The sequence below is a fragment of the Equus caballus genome, chromosome 30 (assembly GCF_041296265.1).
Source record: "Equus caballus isolate H_3958 breed thoroughbred chromosome 30, TB-T2T, whole genome shotgun sequence".
In the NCBI taxonomy this organism is placed as follows: Eukaryota; Metazoa; Chordata; class Mammalia; order Perissodactyla; family Equidae; genus Equus; species Equus caballus.
Genome location: NC_091713.1, coordinates 10,882,155 through 10,901,654, shown reverse-complemented (window position 1 = coordinate 10,901,654; position 19,500 = coordinate 10,882,155). Strand labels below are relative to the sequence as shown.

At 41.2% G+C, this 19,500-nt stretch overlaps 1 protein-coding gene across 8 annotated transcripts in view; it reads right to left on the bottom strand.

Moving 5' to 3' along the window:
• Window positions 1-19,500, bottom strand: part of PLD5 (phospholipase D family member 5) — a 359,670-nt gene that overhangs the window by 195,362 nt on the left and 144,808 nt on the right. For 5 of the 8 annotated variants that reach the window (XM_023632621.2, XM_070256062.1, XM_023632623.2 and 2 more), the window contains exon 2: window positions 4,293-4,429. In XM_023632621.2, the coding sequence (XP_023488389.1) occupies window positions 4,293-4,429 (137 nt within the window). Of the gene's footprint in view, window positions 1-4,285; window positions 4,430-19,500 lie in introns of all 8 variants that reach the window. The other 3 variants (XM_070256066.1, XM_023632622.2, XM_070256063.1) reach the window with 1 other exon arrangement.

The window sequence follows — 19,500 nt, the reverse complement described above, 5'->3', positions numbered from 1 at the left end:
TTTTAGAAAGACATAAAAGTTGGGGAAACGTTGAGTGGGCAGTGTGATTCAGAGGGGCATCTATCAGAGGAGAGAAAGGAATCTAGGCCACTTAGTAGAGACAAGATGAATCAAAGCAATGTATTTAGAAAAGAGTGCACCGGATGAGGGGATCTCGGGGAGACACTGTCCAGACAGTGAGAAGCCGCTAACGGGCTGTAGAATGTCTTGGATTCGTTGGCCTCTCAGGAGTGAGGAGAGCTACAATACAGAGGGAGTTACATTACAAAGTAAAAAGATCTCAGCAAGGGTTGCACTGAGCAAGGAGCGCTCTTTATGATCCTGACACCCTAAGGAGAAAGGCATAAAGAGGAAACTGAGTGAAGTGAATGGTGATCGGAAGGTGAGCATCATGCGATCTCGTTAGCGCCACCTTGAGGTACAGTCTGGAGCAGTTCCTGCAGGAAAAGGATGGCGTCATGAGAGGAAGAGTTGGAACTTTGTACAGCAGGGCTAGGTAATGACTGGCATGCTAGAGAGCTTCTGCCGACGGGCAGTTTTCCCTCCTGGTCTACATCAGCACCAGTGGACTCAGTGGATGCGTTTCCGAATCGCCTCACCTCTTCTACCAGGGCATCGCGCCTGGAGGAATCTGGGACTGAAACCAGTGGAATTCACTCTCCTCTGCAGGCTGTTAAGGGAGTGGAGCCATGGCTGAGGCTGCCCTGAGGACCAGGAGGGGCAGAACCAGGAGTCAACCAGTTTAAGAACTGACAGCGTAGTTGAGGCAAAAGACCTAAGGAGGCAAGTAAGACTTTAGGATGCTGCAGGAAGTACCACGGACACACCGGTCATGGTCTAGGAAATGGATAAGAAGAAAACTAAAACAGAAGGGACTGGTAGTATATGAGGAGGTTCAGGGAACTGGGAGACTGCATATGCAAATGGGCGATGGCCAGCCCATATATACAAAAATAGATCTCTGACCCACACCTGCGGCAATCTGCCCGGAAACCAACTTCTTCTCTACAATACCCAGCCCAGGAAGCCAGCCTGCTATAAGTCAGACTTGTAGGAAGTCAGACTACCATCTCTAGCAACAATCCAGGAAGCTAAACAACAATTTCTGTAACCAACATGGCTAGGACTTGATTAATATCTGCCAGCTTCCCTAATTTTTGTCCCCACTTTCAATTGAGGACCAACCAGAGAGAGCCAAATATGTACTCTAACCCATCACATATGATGCTCCACTTCTAGTTAGCCCACCTCCAGCCTCCCCATGCCAACAGCCTCCAATCAGGGCTCACATGAAGTCTTCTCTTTTTCACTACAAAGCTTTCCCCCTCCTCTGCCCCCTTTGAGTCTTTGCCAAAACACAAGCGATGGAGGCTGAGTTCCATGCTATAGCAAGCTCTGGATAAACAGCCTCTGTTCTCACCTGGCTGGTCTTCATTTACTTCCACAGAGCCGAAGACTAACTAAAATCAGGATAAAGAGTAGAGTCAGGATGGATGAGGAGGTGGGAGGAATAGGAAGTTAGCTGCGAAGAGAGAAGGAGATTTCTGTTCTTTTTGGAAGGAACAGGGAGAGGATTAACATTTATATATTGTTGTCATGAGTTTCTTGATGCTCTGTTATGGGTTTATGCAAGTTACTGAATCCTCATACGACCTTGTGAGATAGATTTTTTTTTTTAATCTACCATTTTTAAGGGAAATGAAACTAAAATAGCCTTCATAACCCATCAAGGATGAAACAGAGTCCCAGGCCAGGTTTCCTCTTTTCACTACGTCAGGCCTCTCCCCCAACCCCCTCTGACATTCCCATTGCAGTTCTGGCCACAGTGTATTCCACGGCTGTCTCACGAACTGTATTATAACTCTCTGTTCAGTCCTTTGGTGCTCCACAAATAGGTGATGAATGAAATAGTAAATTAATATCTTGCCCAAGTTTACAGAGTGAGTAAGTGGTAAAATGTACATTTGAATCCAGATCTTTTGGATTTCAAAGTCCATGGTCATTCACGGCATTAGGCTAAATTGGAAGTGGAGTAGTTTGCTGGCAGGTGCAAAGGTGAAGTGGACATTAAATTTATTGACTCTAGGTGACTGAAAACAGTAAGGTAAGATATTGGGAAATAAATTTCAGAGTTACTAAGGACAATGGCAAGCGATGGGATTGAGGGTTGGGAGGTCTGTTAGCCAGGCACAAAAGAAGATGGGAAAGAGTCCTGGAAGTGAGAAAGTGATGTTGCCTATAATGATAAGGAGGGAGTGGCGATGTAAGAAAATTTCATCCAATCAAAATGAGAATGATTGAGAGAATATGGTGAGACAATGGATTGTCCCGCTGGACAATGGGACTGGATTGGGGTACAAGGACTTGCAGTTGCCTCCTCTGCCCCGTGCTTTGGAGAGAGGAGAAAAAGCAGAAGCTTCTCAGGATGAGGTTGGGGAAAGCCAGATAACACCAGGGCAGACATACAAGAAGTGCCGATTACATGGCTGAGAATGTAAGAGGATAGAAACACAGGACACAGCGGAAGAGGCTGTAGAAGAGAGAGAGATCAGGAGGGGCTGCAAATTCTGGGAAACACAGCTGCCTAGGGGTGGAACCCAGTAAGCACAGAAGTGATTCCAACTACCCAAAGGAAAGGAGGCAGGAGAAGTTTGGTAATTAGAAGAATATGTTCTAGACGGAGGGAGAAGCAGTGTTGGGTCATCAGGATTTAGTCATCGATTGAGATAAAGAAATAAACAGATACGAATTCCACGTGCATGAGTTAAAAATAAAAATTAGCTTACAGTTTCCCCAAAGTGAAAAGAGGAATAATTCTAAGGCTCCCTCTTTTTTGTTGAAAACTACAAATAGTTGGTAATGTGTGTGAAAAGGTCCAAGGTATCTTGTCTTAAGGAAGTTGTCCGAAGTTTGACCTTTATAGAGTTGCTTTCCAGGTGCTGGGGTTGCCATTTAAAGCACCCAGCAGTCTTCATTATAGGATATGGTGAGCAAGACAGGCAGAGCCGTGGAACTGACTGAGGCACTGGCCCCTGGTCCACAGAATACATCTGTTGTGTAATAGGATTAGCATAAAGTATAGATGCAGAAGGCGTGTTCAGGAGGAAGATGATGACAATCTGCTGTTGTTCTGTGGCTTTCTTTATCATCCCCATACAATTTTTCTTCCAAATTCAGTCTGGGAAGAAAATATATTTAGGAACACCTTTCGAACATGAAAGAATAATCAAAAATATATACTGATTTCTCTCTTGTACCCTTTGTTCCGTGGATAATACTGTTGCCTGGTAACTAGATTAGAATGCACCACAGGTTAGAAAAAAACAAACTTCAGTTGTCTTTTCCAGACATTTCTTTGTGCCAGACATTCAACCCTCAAGGCAAAATATGCAGGATAAAAACTCACTTACGCATTACCAGGTTGTTGTTGATTTTAAGCTGGAAAAGAGGGTACTTAAACTAATGCTTTCCACAGGGAAAAATTACAATTAAAATTCATTATGAGCTTGAATTCAAAATAACTGTTGTGATTTGGTGGTCTCACTTCAGCTTTGCAGCAGCAGGTGTAAAAGAACAGAACTCTTATTCATCCGACCCTCTAGTACTTTCCTACGCCCTCCTCATGACCTCAAAGGAAGCAACAGCTCAGGGAAGAGTAGGGTGAGGAGTTATGGGGATAAAATCACACCGTGATGGCTCTGACAGGCAGGCACGACCCCAGGGAAATGCTATCTAATGTAAGTGAAGAGACATAATACATACACATAATGGTAAAGCTGTTGGAATTTCTAGATCGAGAACAAACTGTGTGATATGTTGGGGCAGACCGGGGAGGCCCATGTCTTCTCACAGACATACCTACTTATTGAATCCCTAATTTCCAGCTGGAATTTTCCCTGAGATGTGTGCTCTTTTAACTTCCATTTGATTTAACAATTAACACAATCTCTGTCCATTTAGGGCACTCATTTTTGCCAGGCTCATCATGGAATAAACCCAAACCTCATACACCGAGGTCTCCAGAAATGCAGACTGTACAAATTTCATTTTGTCCACCACCCTTCTGTCCGGAACATGCCCAAATTGTAAAGTGAATTAAATCATCCTGCGTTTCCATTCCCTTGGTCTAAAAAGTAAGAGCATCAGTGGGCAGAGAGCCCTAACTCAGCCTAACCCCACGGGAAGCTGGGTAATCTCACTGGTTTACGTTATGTTTCTCTTCACTGTCCAGGGCCCTCTGTGGCTTTCTTGCCCACTCCCTAAAAGAGAATTTTTTGTTTGTTACCTCTTACCGACATTTATTTTGACAATTTTTCTCTGAGAGTCCATCCTCATCCTCTCCCATGATGTCCACCGCCGAAAATATCAACGCAACGAGAATGGCAAAGCAGCACACCAGGGCAAAGATCACAATGCACTTCTGCTGGGACTGCGAGAGAGAAAGAAGACAAAGAAAAGTCAGTGAAGCAGCTTTTGCTTAGGAAAATCAAGATTTGACAGCTTTTCAAAATTCCGTGAAAATCCTCCGGGAAACATCACTTTCATCACTGCCGGGAGGGCTGCTCTCTGGGTGAAAACGCCTCAGACCTTCATGCTTATTGCTCGGCACAGCCTTCAAACCCCCACTAAATACGTTAGAATCTATTAACTAATTCAAGTGCTGTATCAACACTTCCACACAGTTTGCTCTTCTTCTTTATAATCAAAAGCAGTCCAGAAAAGACCACTGCAAGATCCATTATTGTGAATTAAAAACAAAACACAAGGCGGCTCAATACTTCTTGTTTGTTCTCTGTTATGACCACCACCTTCCAAACTCTATGCAAATTGACTCTACATCCTCTTGCTTTTCCCATCTCTTCTTGCTCTAAGACCTTTACGGTGATGGCTTCAGGAAAGATGCCCCTGGGTGGTCAGTATGAGTTCTGCACTTTGATCAGAAAAGTGGATCTATCAGCTGCTTGCATCATGGCCATTAACTGACAAAGTCCATTTCAAAACACTGAACACAGTCATAACCAACATTCATACTCTTGATATGATTTTTCATTTAGAAACGCAAGCTGAAGATCCAAGTGGTCAAAGACACCCCTGTCCTTATCTTTAGGCCCAAGTATCGTAATTCAAGACATCTCTATCTCCAGAGGTTCGTAGCAAAGGGGATAGAAGATAGGGCCATGGTAACTGGGCAGAAGCCATGGCCACTGAAGCAAATAATTTTGCCTGCATTCCATTTATTAGATAAATATCGATGAGGAGAAGAAGAGAAAGAATAATCTTTTAAAGTTTTTGTGCAGTTTTTAGAGACTATTTACAGAAGAGGAAAGGGTGATCTTTGATGAGGCGGCCAGCAGTACTCCCTTAGTGATGGGATACACAGACATACACTCACACAATCACACACGCACACACTCACACACACACTTCAAAGCATTGTTGAAACCAGCCAGCTTTGCCTCTCCTACCACCCTCCTCCCTTTCATCCCTACAGCCACACGGTTTCCGAAGACCCAAGGGACCTCCCAGAGCTCAGGGTCCAGTCAGTCCAGGGGGGGCCTCAGATTACATATTACAAAAAAAGATGTTGTCAAGTCAAGGAATAAATGGTGTTTCTGTGACCAGGCACCATCAGCTCAAATGGTTGTTTCCTTTCAGCATTTTCTTAACCTCCTTCAGGTGTCATCTCCCAGTAGAACCTTGTTCCAAGTCCATTCTTGTCTGTCACCATGTTCTCCTACTCCACATTCAGCGAGGAAGTGGAGGAAAGCCCAAGGAAGATACAATCATTGCCCTGATATCCTTAAGATATGGATTACGCTACACCAAACTACAAAAGGCTTCTGCACAGCAAAGGAAACCATCAACAAAACAAAAAGACAGCCCACCAACTGGAAGAAAATATTTGCAAATCATATGTCTGATAAGGGGTTAATTCCGAAAATATATAAATAACACATACAACTCAACAATTAAAAAACAAACAACCTGATCAAAAAATGTGCAGAGCACCTGAACAGACATTTTTCCAAAGAAGATATACAGATGGCCAACAAGCACATGAAAAGATGTTCAACATCACTAATCATCAGGGAAATGCAAATCAAAACTACAATGAGGTATCGCCTCATGCCTGTCAGAATGGCTATTAAGACAAGAAGTAATGAGTGTTGGAGAGGATGTGGAGAAAAGGGAACCTGATACACTGTGGGTGGGAATGTAAACTGGTGCAGCCACTACGGAAAGCGGTATGGCGATTTCTCAAAAAATTAAAAATAGGTCTACCATATGACCCAGCTATTCTACTTCTGCGTATTTACCCAAAGAACACAAAAACACTAATTTGAAAAGATATATGCACCCCTATGCTCATTGCAGCATTATTCACAATAGCCAAGACTTGAAAGTAACCCACGTGCCCATCAATGGATGAATGGATAAAGATGTGGTATATATACACAATGGAATACTACTCTGCCATAAAAAGGATGAAATATTGCCATTTGCAACAACATGGATGGACCTTGAAGTTATTATGCTAAGTGAAATAGGTCAGATGGAGAAAGACACCATATGATTTCAATCATATGTAGAAGATAAACACACAGATACAGAAAACAGACTGCTGGTTACCAGAGGGGAGGGGAAGGGGGTGAAAGGGGTAAATGGGCACATGTGTACAGTGATGGATGGCAACTAGACTTTTGGTGGTGAACACAATGTAGCCTGTATAGAAACTGAAATATAATAATGCATATCTGAAATTTATATAATGTTATAGACCAGTGTGACCTCAATGAAAAAAAAGACATGGATTACGTTTTATTCTTTCTATCCCCAAGCAACCAACACAGTTCCTAACAAACAGAAGGTGCTCAAAAAATAGCTATCGTAGGGCCAGCCCCGATTGCCTGGTGGTTAAGGTTTGGCGTGCTCTGCTTCAGTGGCCCAGTGGTTTGGTTCCCAGGGCAGAACCATACCACTCGTCTGTTAGCGGCCATGCTGTGGTGGTGGCTCACATAAAGAAAAAAAAAAAAGTAAGACCGGCAACAGATGTTAGCTCAGGGTGAGTCTTCCTCAGCAAAAAGAAAAGAAAGAAATAGCTATTGTATAAACAAATACAAAGTGAATGAATGAAATGAAAATCGCAAGCATACTTCTAAGGATGCAGAGTGACATGAGGTGTTTTTCTCAAGACTCAGTTGCGGTCTCAAAAATTAATTTGCTTCCATATTTTGGTGATTGTAAATGTTGTAGCTCATCTTCCTTCACTCTCTGCTGGAGCTCGAGGCAAATTCATGGGTGACATTTCCCAACTATATAAAACTCTACCGAACAGATTGGGCATTCATCTTGGCCCCTCATTTTCCATTCCTCCCTGATTCCTCACTAATTTTATCCCTACAAAGCAGCAGAGTGAACTGGCTGAGGGCTCAGACTTCCGAGCCAAACTGGATTCTTCCATTTACTGACTGGATGCCCTTGGGCAAGTTACTTAGGCTTTGTGCTCTAGCTTCCCTGTCTGTAAAATGATGCTAAATAATAATAATAGTAATAACTGCCTTATAGAGTTGTTATTAAGAAGTAAATTAAATGAAATATTATATACAAAGTACTCCCTGAAAACAGTATCTGAAAAATAGCACTAAATGAGTGTTTGCTGTTGTTAGTATAGTCTCATAGTGTATGTCCCTCTATAAGCTGCTTCAAATATTTTGGGGAAACAAGGTAAAGACAAATAAACAAAAAACACACAACAAAAACTATAAGTATGTGTAAGGGAGAAGCAGACAGAGAGACAGAGACAGAGAAGGAAAGAAAGAAGTGAGACAGAGGGAGAAGAGAAATGTGAGATGGAAATTTTCTAGGATAAAATTTTTGAGAAACTGTTCTAGCCCAGTCTCAGAACTCAAAACTCTGAAGCAGCATTTCTCAGACTTGAGCAAGCATCAAAATCACCCGGAGGGCTTGTTAAACACACATCGCTGGACCCCATTTCCAGAGTTTTTGGCTCAGTAGGTCCGGGGGGGTGGTGCTCAAGAATGCGCATTTCTAACAGGCTCCCAGGAAATGTCCATGCTGCTGATGCAGGGGCCACTCTTCGATGTGTCAAATATCATCCATCCTAAACCCCACTGAACACACGCTCCTCCTTCAAATGCGTCTGCCCTTCATTCATGTTCAGACAATAAAGAGATCATCATAAATACATCCTATCAATTTACATGTAAATCTTGTAATTTATTTTCTTTGTAGGGGCTTAAAAATAATTTAAAAAAAATTTTTTCTGAGTTTTTTCCTGCTTTCTACTTCCTATTTATTTTAATGATATGCATTACTTGTATAATCAGATGATGTTTACTGTTAAGTATTCTGAAAAACCACGTAATATAAAAAAGAAAAGAAATCACTCATAGTCCCACTCAGACATAACTGCCATGAACGTTTTGTTCTAGTCCTTTCCTGTACTATATCTACAGATCTAACCATCTCATAATATGGCTATCATGCTATATATAGTTTTACATGCTGCTTTTTGCACTTTTTCATGTTTTAATGTCATTAAATATTCTTTTGAGGCATAGTTTTAAATTATTGCAGAATATTCCATTGTATGGATATATCATTGTCTCCTTTACTCCAAAAAACTTTTTTTAAAGCCATTCATTTTACAATAGAAAAAATTGATTAAAATTTTTTTCATTTTATCCATCTTCCCTATAAATTATAAACAGAAACAAACTTTCAGAGAAGTTTAAGGTAATACAATTACATTCACATTAATCCAGTCCAGAAGAGACTCCAACCCAAGACAATATAATTAAACATTATCTCAAAAAGAATCCTTGAGACAACAGCACAAATACACCATGTCAGGTACATAGTGTGTACCTGATGAATGAATCTAATGTTTCATCTACGACAACATTAATTTGTTTCCCTTTACTCTGAATTTTATGATAAAATAGTAAATGAGAACTCTAGTTAACGTGTGTGCTATTGAAAGTACTTTGATGTAATAACCCGCACAAATTTCTATTAACTTCTATTAATTTAATTCTACATTATCAAATTCTATTACAGTGAACAATTCAGCTAGTTATTTTCTTTTTAATTTGTCAAAGAAGAGAAATTCAGACTCTCACATTCATTCTTAAATGTCTCTGAAAACAATGTACTATAACAATATAAGTTCATATCACTACTTTTCTCAGTCTCATTTATTTTCCACTTCATCAAAAGTGAAAGATCCTGTTCAAATGATAGCATAAGAACCTCACAAATGAGAACAAACTCCAAGTTTCCAAGAGGTTTATTCATTTTCAAATTCTTAACAGATCATTTCAGATCATTCAGGAAGCAATTTGAAACACACTTTCCTGGTTTTATTGAATTGAAAAAGCAAAGTTTTAAGGAGAATGCATGAACATGATTACAACCTAAACTCTACCGATGAACTCAGTCAATTAAGAGAAAACAAAATTTGAAATGCTATTATCTCGTGTCAGTCAATCTGCGCTTTTCACTGCAGTTTACATGCAAACTGTAAAGAACTGCTTTTTCGGTCAAGAAATAAATCTAAAATTATGCTAACACTGAAAATATTTGAACATCATATCCTTATTGAATACATTTTACCTGAACACCGTAAAAGAGAAGTATGACCTCTAAACACGAAAAGAGTATTAAACTTGACAATTAGAAGCCCTATCTATTTCCAGCGGGGGCTTTTATACCATTTGACCAGCTCTTCAAAGGAATTTGCACCCATGTGGCTGGAGGAAAACTGTAAAGGTACAAAAGGTAACCGTAAATTAAAATTATTCCTATTCTTTTTCATTTATTTACCATGACAAATTTTTCAAAATAAAATCATGGCCAAGTCTTAAAAATAACCATTTTTATGTGTGTAACTTTTTTTTTTTTTTTAAAGATTTTATTTTTTTCCTTTTTCTCCCCAAAGCCCCCCGGTACATAGTTGTGTATTCTTCGTTGTGGGTTCTTCTAGTTGTGGCATGTGGGACGCTGCCTCAGCGTGGTCTGATGAGCAGTGCCATGTCCGCGCCCAGGATTCGAACCAACGAAACACTGGGCCGCCTGCAGCAGAGTGCGCAATCTTAACCACTCAGCCACGGGGCCAGCCCCTATGTGTGTAACTTTTAATACCAAGAAAACTATAAGATCTAGTACAATTATTCTCCATGTGAAAGACGTGCAAACTAGGACTCAAAGACATTTGGCTACTGAGCTGGCCACGGTGACCCGGCCAGTTGAGGACAGTCCAGTGATTTCACTTAGTTCTCTAAATTTGGAGGCTCTACTTCTGTAGATCCAAAACTTTTTCCTTTTGGATTTCTTTCCTTGACTTTATTTTCTAATTAGTTTTAGCTTTGATTATTTTTTTTATTATCATCTTAGCTTTTAGTTAACAAATTCCCATGATGGTCCATTAGCGAAGAAGGTTGAACATTTGGCTCTGAGGTGTGGAGACAGTATTCCTGGGTTTCTAGGACTTTCCTATGATTCTAGATGTGTTCCTATCTTGAGTTCCCAGACATGCTCCCAAAGAAAACAGGTCACCCAGAAGATCCACAGTAATCTTAGCTGATGATTTATCAAGTTCCTAAATAATGGCCACATTCCGGAATCATATCAAAAAATTTAGACTATAAGTTGCTTAAGGGTTTTGCTTAGAAAATCTTTTTAAAAGAATTATCACTTCACTTTCCACATACATTGTGATGTTCCTTAGGGTTTTATCATAGGATTTTTCCCTTCTCACTCTGTATCCCCTCTCTGAGGGACTCTAATTTACTCCCAAGTCTTCACTAGCCATATATCCTGATAATCCCCAAATGTGTATCACCAGCCCAGAGTACCCTGTGAATACCAGACACACAATGAATGAGCTTCCCTGCCTGGGCACAGAACGAGGAGCCCTGGAAGGGTCCACCAATCTCTCCGAGTTGAGGAGACAATGTTGGGATTTTAGAAAGGCCAAGTCAGCCAGAGTTGAGAGGACAGAGTACTAAGGAGAGGAGATACACAGAGAAGGAGTTCTGGAGATCTTCAGAGGACGTCCCTGGGTGTTCAGCTAAGTACTGATAAGTATATGTGTATGAGGAAACTACCTGAGGCCTGAAAAGAACCACTCGAAAGGAACGGGTAGAACAACCCCTAACCCACACACACAGCCAGAAAGCGTTGGTGTTCCCATCATCCAGGGTGAAAAAAGTGTCATGAGACGTAAGTCATTGCGTGAAGTACTTGGAAGGATATGGCTTAGAAAATGGAAATGGAAAAAATTAGACTCAAGGCTGTTCTAGTCCCACCTAAAAAAGCAGAAAAGCAAGCCTTTAAAAACTCAAACTGTTCACAAGTAACTCTATCCAAGAACAAAGCTCAAGCATATTTTTAAAAATATAATATCCAGGGCCAGCCCAGTGGCACAGCAGTGAAGTTCGCATGTTCTGCTTCATGGCCGAGGGTTCACCAGTTCGGATCCTGGGTGTGGACGTGGCACCACTTGTCAAGCCATGCTGTGGTAGGCGTCCCACACATAAAGTAGAGGAAGATGGGCACGGATGTTAGCTCAGGGCCAGTCTTCCTCAGCAAAAAGAGGAGGATGGGCAGCAGAAGTCAGCTCAGGGCTAAACTTCCTCAAAAAAAAAGATATATATATATATAATATCCAGCATGCAACAAAATAAAATAAACAATAACTAGTATCCAGTAAAAAATTACCAGACAAGCAATGAAACAAAACCACAACTCAAAATGATGAGAAAAGTCAGTCAACTGAAATCAACTCAGAAATGACACAGGTGATTGAATTAGTAGACAGAGACATTAAAACAAATACTGTATCTATATTCCATATGTTCAAGAAAATATGTATGTTAAAGAGAGATAAGGAAGATATAACAAAAAGCACATATCAAAATTCTAGAAATGAGAAATACACTGAATGGGATTAAGAGCAGATTAGATACAACATAAAAGTTTAGTGAACTCTATGAAAACACAGAAAAGAAATAGAAAATATTGAATAGAAGATCAGTGAGCTATGAGAAAACTTAAGGAGCCTAATTTACATGTTCTTGGAGTCTCTAAAGAACAGGAAAGGATAGAAAAAATATTTGAAAAATATAATGGCCAAAAATTATTCAACTTTGTTGAAGATGTAAAAGTCAGAGTTATTTCATAATGATAAGGAGTAAATTCACCAAGATGACATAACAGTACCAAACTTTTATGCACCTAATAAGAAAGCTTAAAAATGAATAAAGCAAAAGCTAATAGAATTATAAGGAGAAATAAACAAATCTTCAACCACTACGTGATGTTGAAACCCTTCTCTCATTAATGGACAGGAACAAGCAGACAGGAAATCAACATATATATGTAAGATTTGAACAACACTACCGACCAACTTGATCTAATTGGCATTTATAGAACAATCCACTAAAAAATAGCAAAATGCACCTTTTATTTGAGAGCATATAGAACATTTACCAAAATGAACCATATTCTGAGCCATAAAAACAAATCTCAATGAAGTTAAAAGAATGTGAGTCATACAAAGTGTGTTCTCTGACCAAAACGGAATTAAATTAGAAATCAATAACAGAAAGATCTGGAAAGCCCAAATAACTGGAAACTGAAAAATATTTACATACTCCACGAGTCAAATAAGAAATCAAAAAGAGAATTAGGAAGAATTTTGAATTGAATGAAAATAAAAATACAATATATCAAAGTGTGGGAGATGCAGCAAAAGAATTGCTTCAGGGAAATGTGCGGCACTAAATGCAGATATTAGAAAGTAAAGTTCTAACTGATCGGAACTTCTACTTTATGAATGTGTAAAGAAAAAAGAGCAGGTTCAACTCAAAACAGGCAAAGGAATGGAAATTAAGAAAACCAGAACTCAATGAAAGAGAAAACAGGAAAAACAACACAAAAAAAATCAAGGAAACCAAAGTCTGGTTCTTTGAGAAGATCAAAAAAATTGATAAACTTTTAACCTTACATATAAGAAAAAAAGAAAGAAGACACAAATTGCAAATAACTCTCTGAGAGATAAGATATCACTACAGATTCTACAGAAAATAAAAGGATAATAAGGGAAGATTTTAAACAAATCCATGCCAAGAAATTCACCAGCATAGATAAAATGGACAAGTTTTTGCAAGATAAATAGCACTAAAGCTGGGGCCAGCCTGGTGGCACAGTGGTAAAGTTCATGCACTCAGCTTCAACAGTCCTGGGTTTGGAGGTTCAGATGCCAGGTGTGGACCTATGCACCACTTATCAAGCCACGCTGTGGCAGGCGTCCCACATATAAAATAGAGGAAGATTGGCACAGATGTTAGCTCAGGGCTAATCTTCCTCACCAAAAAAAACAACTAAAGCTTACTCAAGAAGAAATACATAACCTGAATATACCCTTATATCAATTAAAGAAAAGGAGTTTCTAGTGAAAAACCTTCCCACGGAGAAAACCCTGGTTTTAGGTCGCTTCATTGATGAATTATGCCAAACAGTTGAGAAATTAATAATACCAATTCTATGCAAAACCTTTCAGAAAATGGAAGAGAGGGAAAAAGTTTCCAATTCATTCTACCAGGTCAGCTTTACGTGATACAAAAACTAGAGAAAAACATGAGAAAACAAAATGATTGTCCTAATGTTTAATAATGCAGTATCTAGGAAAACAAGATACTACATTCATTGAGCAGATATCTGTTTAATATCTACTCCGTGCAAAGGAGAGTGCAGAGTCTGCAATGGCCACAAATTCAACAGGAAACAGCTCTCAATCTTCTTCTTCAAAATCCTTAGAAAAACTGCAAAAGATCTCTATCTACCTCAGCTTGCCTTGAATTGAAAGATGAATCATCACCGACCCAGATTGCGTTTTTTTTTAAAAGATTGGCACCTGAGCTAACAACTGTTGCCAATCTTCTTTTGTTATTTTTTTAAAGATTGGCACCTGTGCTAACAACTGTTGCCAATCTTTTTTTTTTTTTCTGCTTTTTCTACCTGAATCCCCCCAGTACATAGTTGTATATTTTAGTTGTGGATCCTTCTAGTTGTGGCATGTGGGACGCCGCCTCAACGTGGCCTGATGAGTGGTGCCATGTCCACGCCCACGATCCGAACCAGCGAAACCCTGGGCCACCGAAGCAGAGCGTGTGAACTTAACCACTCAGCCACGGGGCCGGCCCCCAGGTTGCTTATTTTTTCACGCCTACTAGAGTTCTAGCAGTGGCACTTAAAGTGCTCCTGTTTTAGGAAATTCTCTATTTTTACCAGACCAATAATGAACATTATTTCTGCAGCAACCTAGATGATGCCTTCTCTTTCAAGGACATGTATATTCATTGTTTGGCCATGCATTAGCTCGTTATCTACCTTTTGGTCTCTTTCATTACATTGAGTTCCTTGAATTCTAGGATCTTGCCTAGATCGAAAATGCCTGGCAGACGTGTTCAATAAATAATTGTTGAATGAATGATGAATTTGTTGAAAGATGAATAAATGAATAGAGGAAAAAAATGGCAAGGGCTAAAAAATCAAAATGATGATTTTTTTTATAACCCTGTTTATTTACCATTTATAAACTTTTCCACTGATTCCCATCATAGAAGCACATTTATTTGTAAGATTAAACATGCAAAAAATTAAATGCTATGAGCTCAAATTTAGCCTAACAAAGAGGATAACATGTAGGACAGAGGGCAGCTTTCCCAAAATAGCAGGACAGAGAATAAAAATTCAAGTTTGAATCAAGGTGTCAACTGAGCACAAGAACCTACTCAGATTATACAAAATTCTTAGAGATGAAGAACAGATAACTTATGATAATGATAATGATAATTCTATAATGGTGTCTAACAACTAAAAAGTACCATCTATGGACAAGCAATTTAGAAGATTTACTGCAGTCGCTGGTGGCATCATACAAGAAAAGCAATACGTGTTCAACTCAATTTAAAAATACTTGGGGAACATCTAACACAAAATGTGTTATGCACTATGCTAACACTGGTGATTCAGAAACTGCACTTTAGGACCTCACATTTGAGGTCCGTGGGTGTGTGTTGCACAGGATGGACAATGAAGTGTAACCCAATGTGATACGGAACATTCCAATGGTACAGAGGGCTGAGCTTGGGGCTGTGACTGTGACCCATTTCCCAGAAGAGTTCTATTTGAGCAGGCCAGTTCTGGTGTCCCCCACCCTCCCTTCCACGCACACCTAATTCCTGGGATGGAGAATCAGGGACTTCCTCTGTACTCAACATTAAGTGAAATGAGTTATTCTGAGTATTAGTGAATAAACAAGAACATGCTAAGTCAATATGAAGCAGCCAATATTTAAAGCTAAAATGTTCTATTTCCATGTTCTCTGTGCCCTTCCCTCCATTCTAGATACAGATATAGACACACACAAAAAAATCACAACAAATTTCCAGCTGGTCTTTGACAAGCTGAGGGCTATTCCGGCAACCTGTCCTCTACACTCTGCTTTTAACAAGCTGAGAAAAACTTTGAATCTTTCAATATATCAAAATAAGTCGAAGTGCTTTCAACTTACTCTGACAGGAGATTTATTCTGGAGTCAGTTGATTAGGATTGTTTTATGTTTCTTGTCTAAATTATTTGTTGCTCGATCATTGTAAAGGTCGATATTTCACTCAGTTAGGGGAGAAAAACATTGCCGACAAAACTCAATAATCCTTATTTTAAACTAATTAAAACGCAAGAAAAGTCAGGATTGACTTTGGGTATGACAGTGAAGTGAGCAAAAAGCAAAATTCATCTTTGGTACCCTCAGTGTTCAGTTTCTCCCTTATTTGAAAAAGGAACACATACATGCATGCGCACACACACAAGACACATGCACACATGCGCGCGCACACATATTTATAAAAGGACGCGTTCAGAAAAGCTTAGCGTTGGAGTGGGAGGGAACCTAACGCCGTCTAATCCCACTTGCCTCTCAGTGCAGGCATCTCACCTTCAGTACCAGGGACTGACGCCATCCTTCTCTGCCTGGTCCCTTCTAGCTACCAAAAGCTCACTACTTAATGAGTCAGGAGTAATTTTTTTCAAAGTTCTTATTGACACGGGAAGACATTTGATGAACAGAATGGCCACGACTAAACACCTCCGCAGATGGCCCCTTTCCTTCTTCCCTCTTTCCTAACTCCCTCTGGCTCTTTCCCGCCCCTGCCTGCCCACCCCTTGTCTCCTCCTTCCCTCCCCAGTCCCTTCACTGCTTTCCAAACCTGCCACCACCGTTCTTGCTCTCTTTCAAATCTACCATTGCTCCCCCCACATCCCAATCTCCTCTGGGTCCCGCTCCGCTCCTGAGCTTGTGTGGGGTTTTCCCACAGAAAACACCGTCCCTCTGCCCTGATTACAAGGGGCTCTACAAAAATACAAAGGACAACCTCCTGAGGCAATGGATAAAGAAATGCAATGTGATGACACAGTCATGCGCTACATAATGTTTCAGTCCATGATGGCCCCCATGTACAACGGCAGTCCCGCAAGGTTGGTGCCATCTAGCCTAGGTGTGTAGTAGGCGACGCCATCTAGGTTTGTGTAAGTACACTGCATGATCTTCACACAACGACGAAATGGCCTAACAAGGCATTTCTCAGAACATATCCCCATCATTAAGCAACGCGGGGCTGTATAGACAAGTGAGGTCACTAATAGGAGAAGGGGGAGGGGCAGAGGTAAACATTTTAGTAGATATTTTAACAGATACGTTACAGATTTCGAATCTTGTCTAATTAACAGCACTGTAGGAATAAAATGTCTACTCCTTTAATACATGTCCACATTCCCCTTCTCCTCCCCATTCTTTTCTTTATCAACCTTTTTCAGACTCAGGTAAAGCCATGCACACGGCCCGGCCCCTCTGCACACCAGCCGCACGCCCCGCGAGGACCCGCCCGCGCAGCCCGGTGGACACGGGAAAGTCTGCAGAAAGCGCCGGGCGGCCCCAGAGCAGTCACTTTCCGGGAGGACAGCACCGCTGACGGTGGCCTCAGGCTGCGGGGAAGCCGCGCTGAGGGCTGCCAGGCTAGCCATCAGTCTTCCTGGCTTAGTCATTAACAGCAATTGCTCCTCAGTCCCTCAGGCCTTCCTACCACAACGTATTTGTCACTTTACAAACTCTTAACCCACAAAATAAGTTATTAGATCATAGAACCAGGAAGAGAAAAAGAGTAAGCACGGTTTTCGTTTTCGTTCTCTCGTTCCTGGGAGCAATGCTCCTCCAGTTTCTCCACTCAGCAGGGGGCTGATGGGATCCCACTTCCTCACCAAGGTCCCATATGCAGGGAAGCAACAGCTAGCACCCACTGACACGGGGCTTCACAGTTTACAAAGCCACCTTGCACACATCTGTTGTTCCCCGCTCCTGCCTTTCCTGATGCTCTTTGGGTCAACGTCCCCAAATTGCCTGCCCATCGGGCCTGCCCCTACCAAGTGCATCCTGGCCCTTTCCTCAGAGTCTGCAGCAGTGGAGTCAGCTAGAGGTTTGCTTCGGCTGCTTCTGGGCAGAGAGTGCTATCGTTTGGCACCTACACCTCAGATGCCACTGTGTGGTCAACTGTTGTCTGCCTAAGTGTACAGGGCCCCATTCTTCTCTGGGGTGACATGGGCCCCAGCCCTGGAAGTTGCGCTGTCCAATTTCCTAAAAGGTCAAGTAGTGCTGCTCACACAGCAAAGGCAGTAAATTAGGGATTTCATAGCCGCCTGCCTCACAGCGGCAAGTTCAATCCTTTCAGAGAAAACACAGCTTCTTCCCACAAAAGCAACTGTGAATGGCTGCCCCGTCACGCAGTCTCAGCAATGGAATCTCATATTCTAGACTAGAGACACGACCCCAGTCCTGGGACAACCTCATAAAGGAGGCTTTATATCCTGGGGAAAAAAATAGGTAAATAAATAGATAAATAATTTAACAACAAACAAAATAACTCAGTTTAAAGATGGGCAAAGGACTTGAATAGACATTTTCCAAAGAAGACGTACAAATGGTGCTTAATGTCACTATAGGGACATGCATATCAAAATCACAATGACATACCACCTCATACCCATTAGGATGTCTAGCATCAAAGAAAAAAAGGGGAAAAAAAGCAGGTGTTGGCAAGGATGCGGAGATACTGGAACCCTTGTGCATTGCTGGTGGGACTATAAAATGGCACAGCCACTGTGGAAAATGGTATGATGGTTCCTCAAAAAGTTAAAAATAGAATCACCGTATGATCCAGCAATTCCACATCTAGGCATAACCCAAAAGAGCACAGAGCAGGGCCTCCAACAGACATTTACACACCCATGTTCTCAGCAGCATTATTCATCAAAGCCAAAAGGTGGAAACAACCCTGATTAACGAATGAGTGGATAAACAAAATGTTCCTTTGGATATATACAATGAAATATTAGCCTTAAAAAGGATGATACATGCCACAACAATGATACATGCCACAACAATGGATGACCCTTGAAAACATTAGGCTGAGTGAAATAAGCCCAACACAAAAGAACAAATACTCTATGCTTCTACTTAGGTAAGGTACCTAGAGCAGTCAAATTCACAGAGACAGAAAGTAGAAGGGTGGTTGCCAGGGCCTGGGCTGGGGGAGGGGCATGGGAGCTATTGATTAATGGGGACAGAGTTTCAGTTTTGCAAGATGAAAAGAGTTCCATGGATGGATGGTTTTCACGTTTGCACAACAGTGTGAATGTACTTAACACCACTGAAGTGCATACTTAAAAATGGTTAAAAGGGTAAATTTTATGTTATGTATGTTTCACCACCACAAAAAAAGAAAAACCCAACAACTGAGAACAACTGCTGAGTTTTGACATTATCCGCTTCCCTCTCTACCCAGATCTCTCTGAATAGTCCAGAGCTCGCTGTTGGGTCTTCTACACTTCAGAACCTGTCTTCCACATTCCAACAATTCGACACTTGCCAATTTTTGATGGCACTCCTTGCTTCTCCTGCCTGGGAAATAAGTAGCTAAATTCATTAGTCCAGCAGCAGGAGACACGAGAGAAAAAGGCTTGTGCTCCAGGCGGGAGTACTAGGCACACCTGTTTTGCCACTTTCTATACAGTGTTCACTGAGGTCAGCCTCGTGCACAGATCCAGCCCCCTGGTGAAATCTGTGCTCTCACCCACAGCCTCGCCAGCCGCCCTTCAGACGGCCCCAACGCCAGAACACACTGGAAGCCACCGGGCACTTGACTGGCCTCCTGCTACCCTCTCAGCCTATTCCTCTCTGCATGTTCCTGATTCAGCTCCATCTCAAATAAATCTCAGCTCGTTCCCCCAATGTCAAAGGATTGTGCAAATAAAACCATGTTCATGGGGAGGGAGGTGGGGGTACGACTAACCACTGCTAAAGTATCAGGTGCTGAGAAAGAGGGGGAAAAACGTGTTTGAAGAAACATAACAGCACACAGT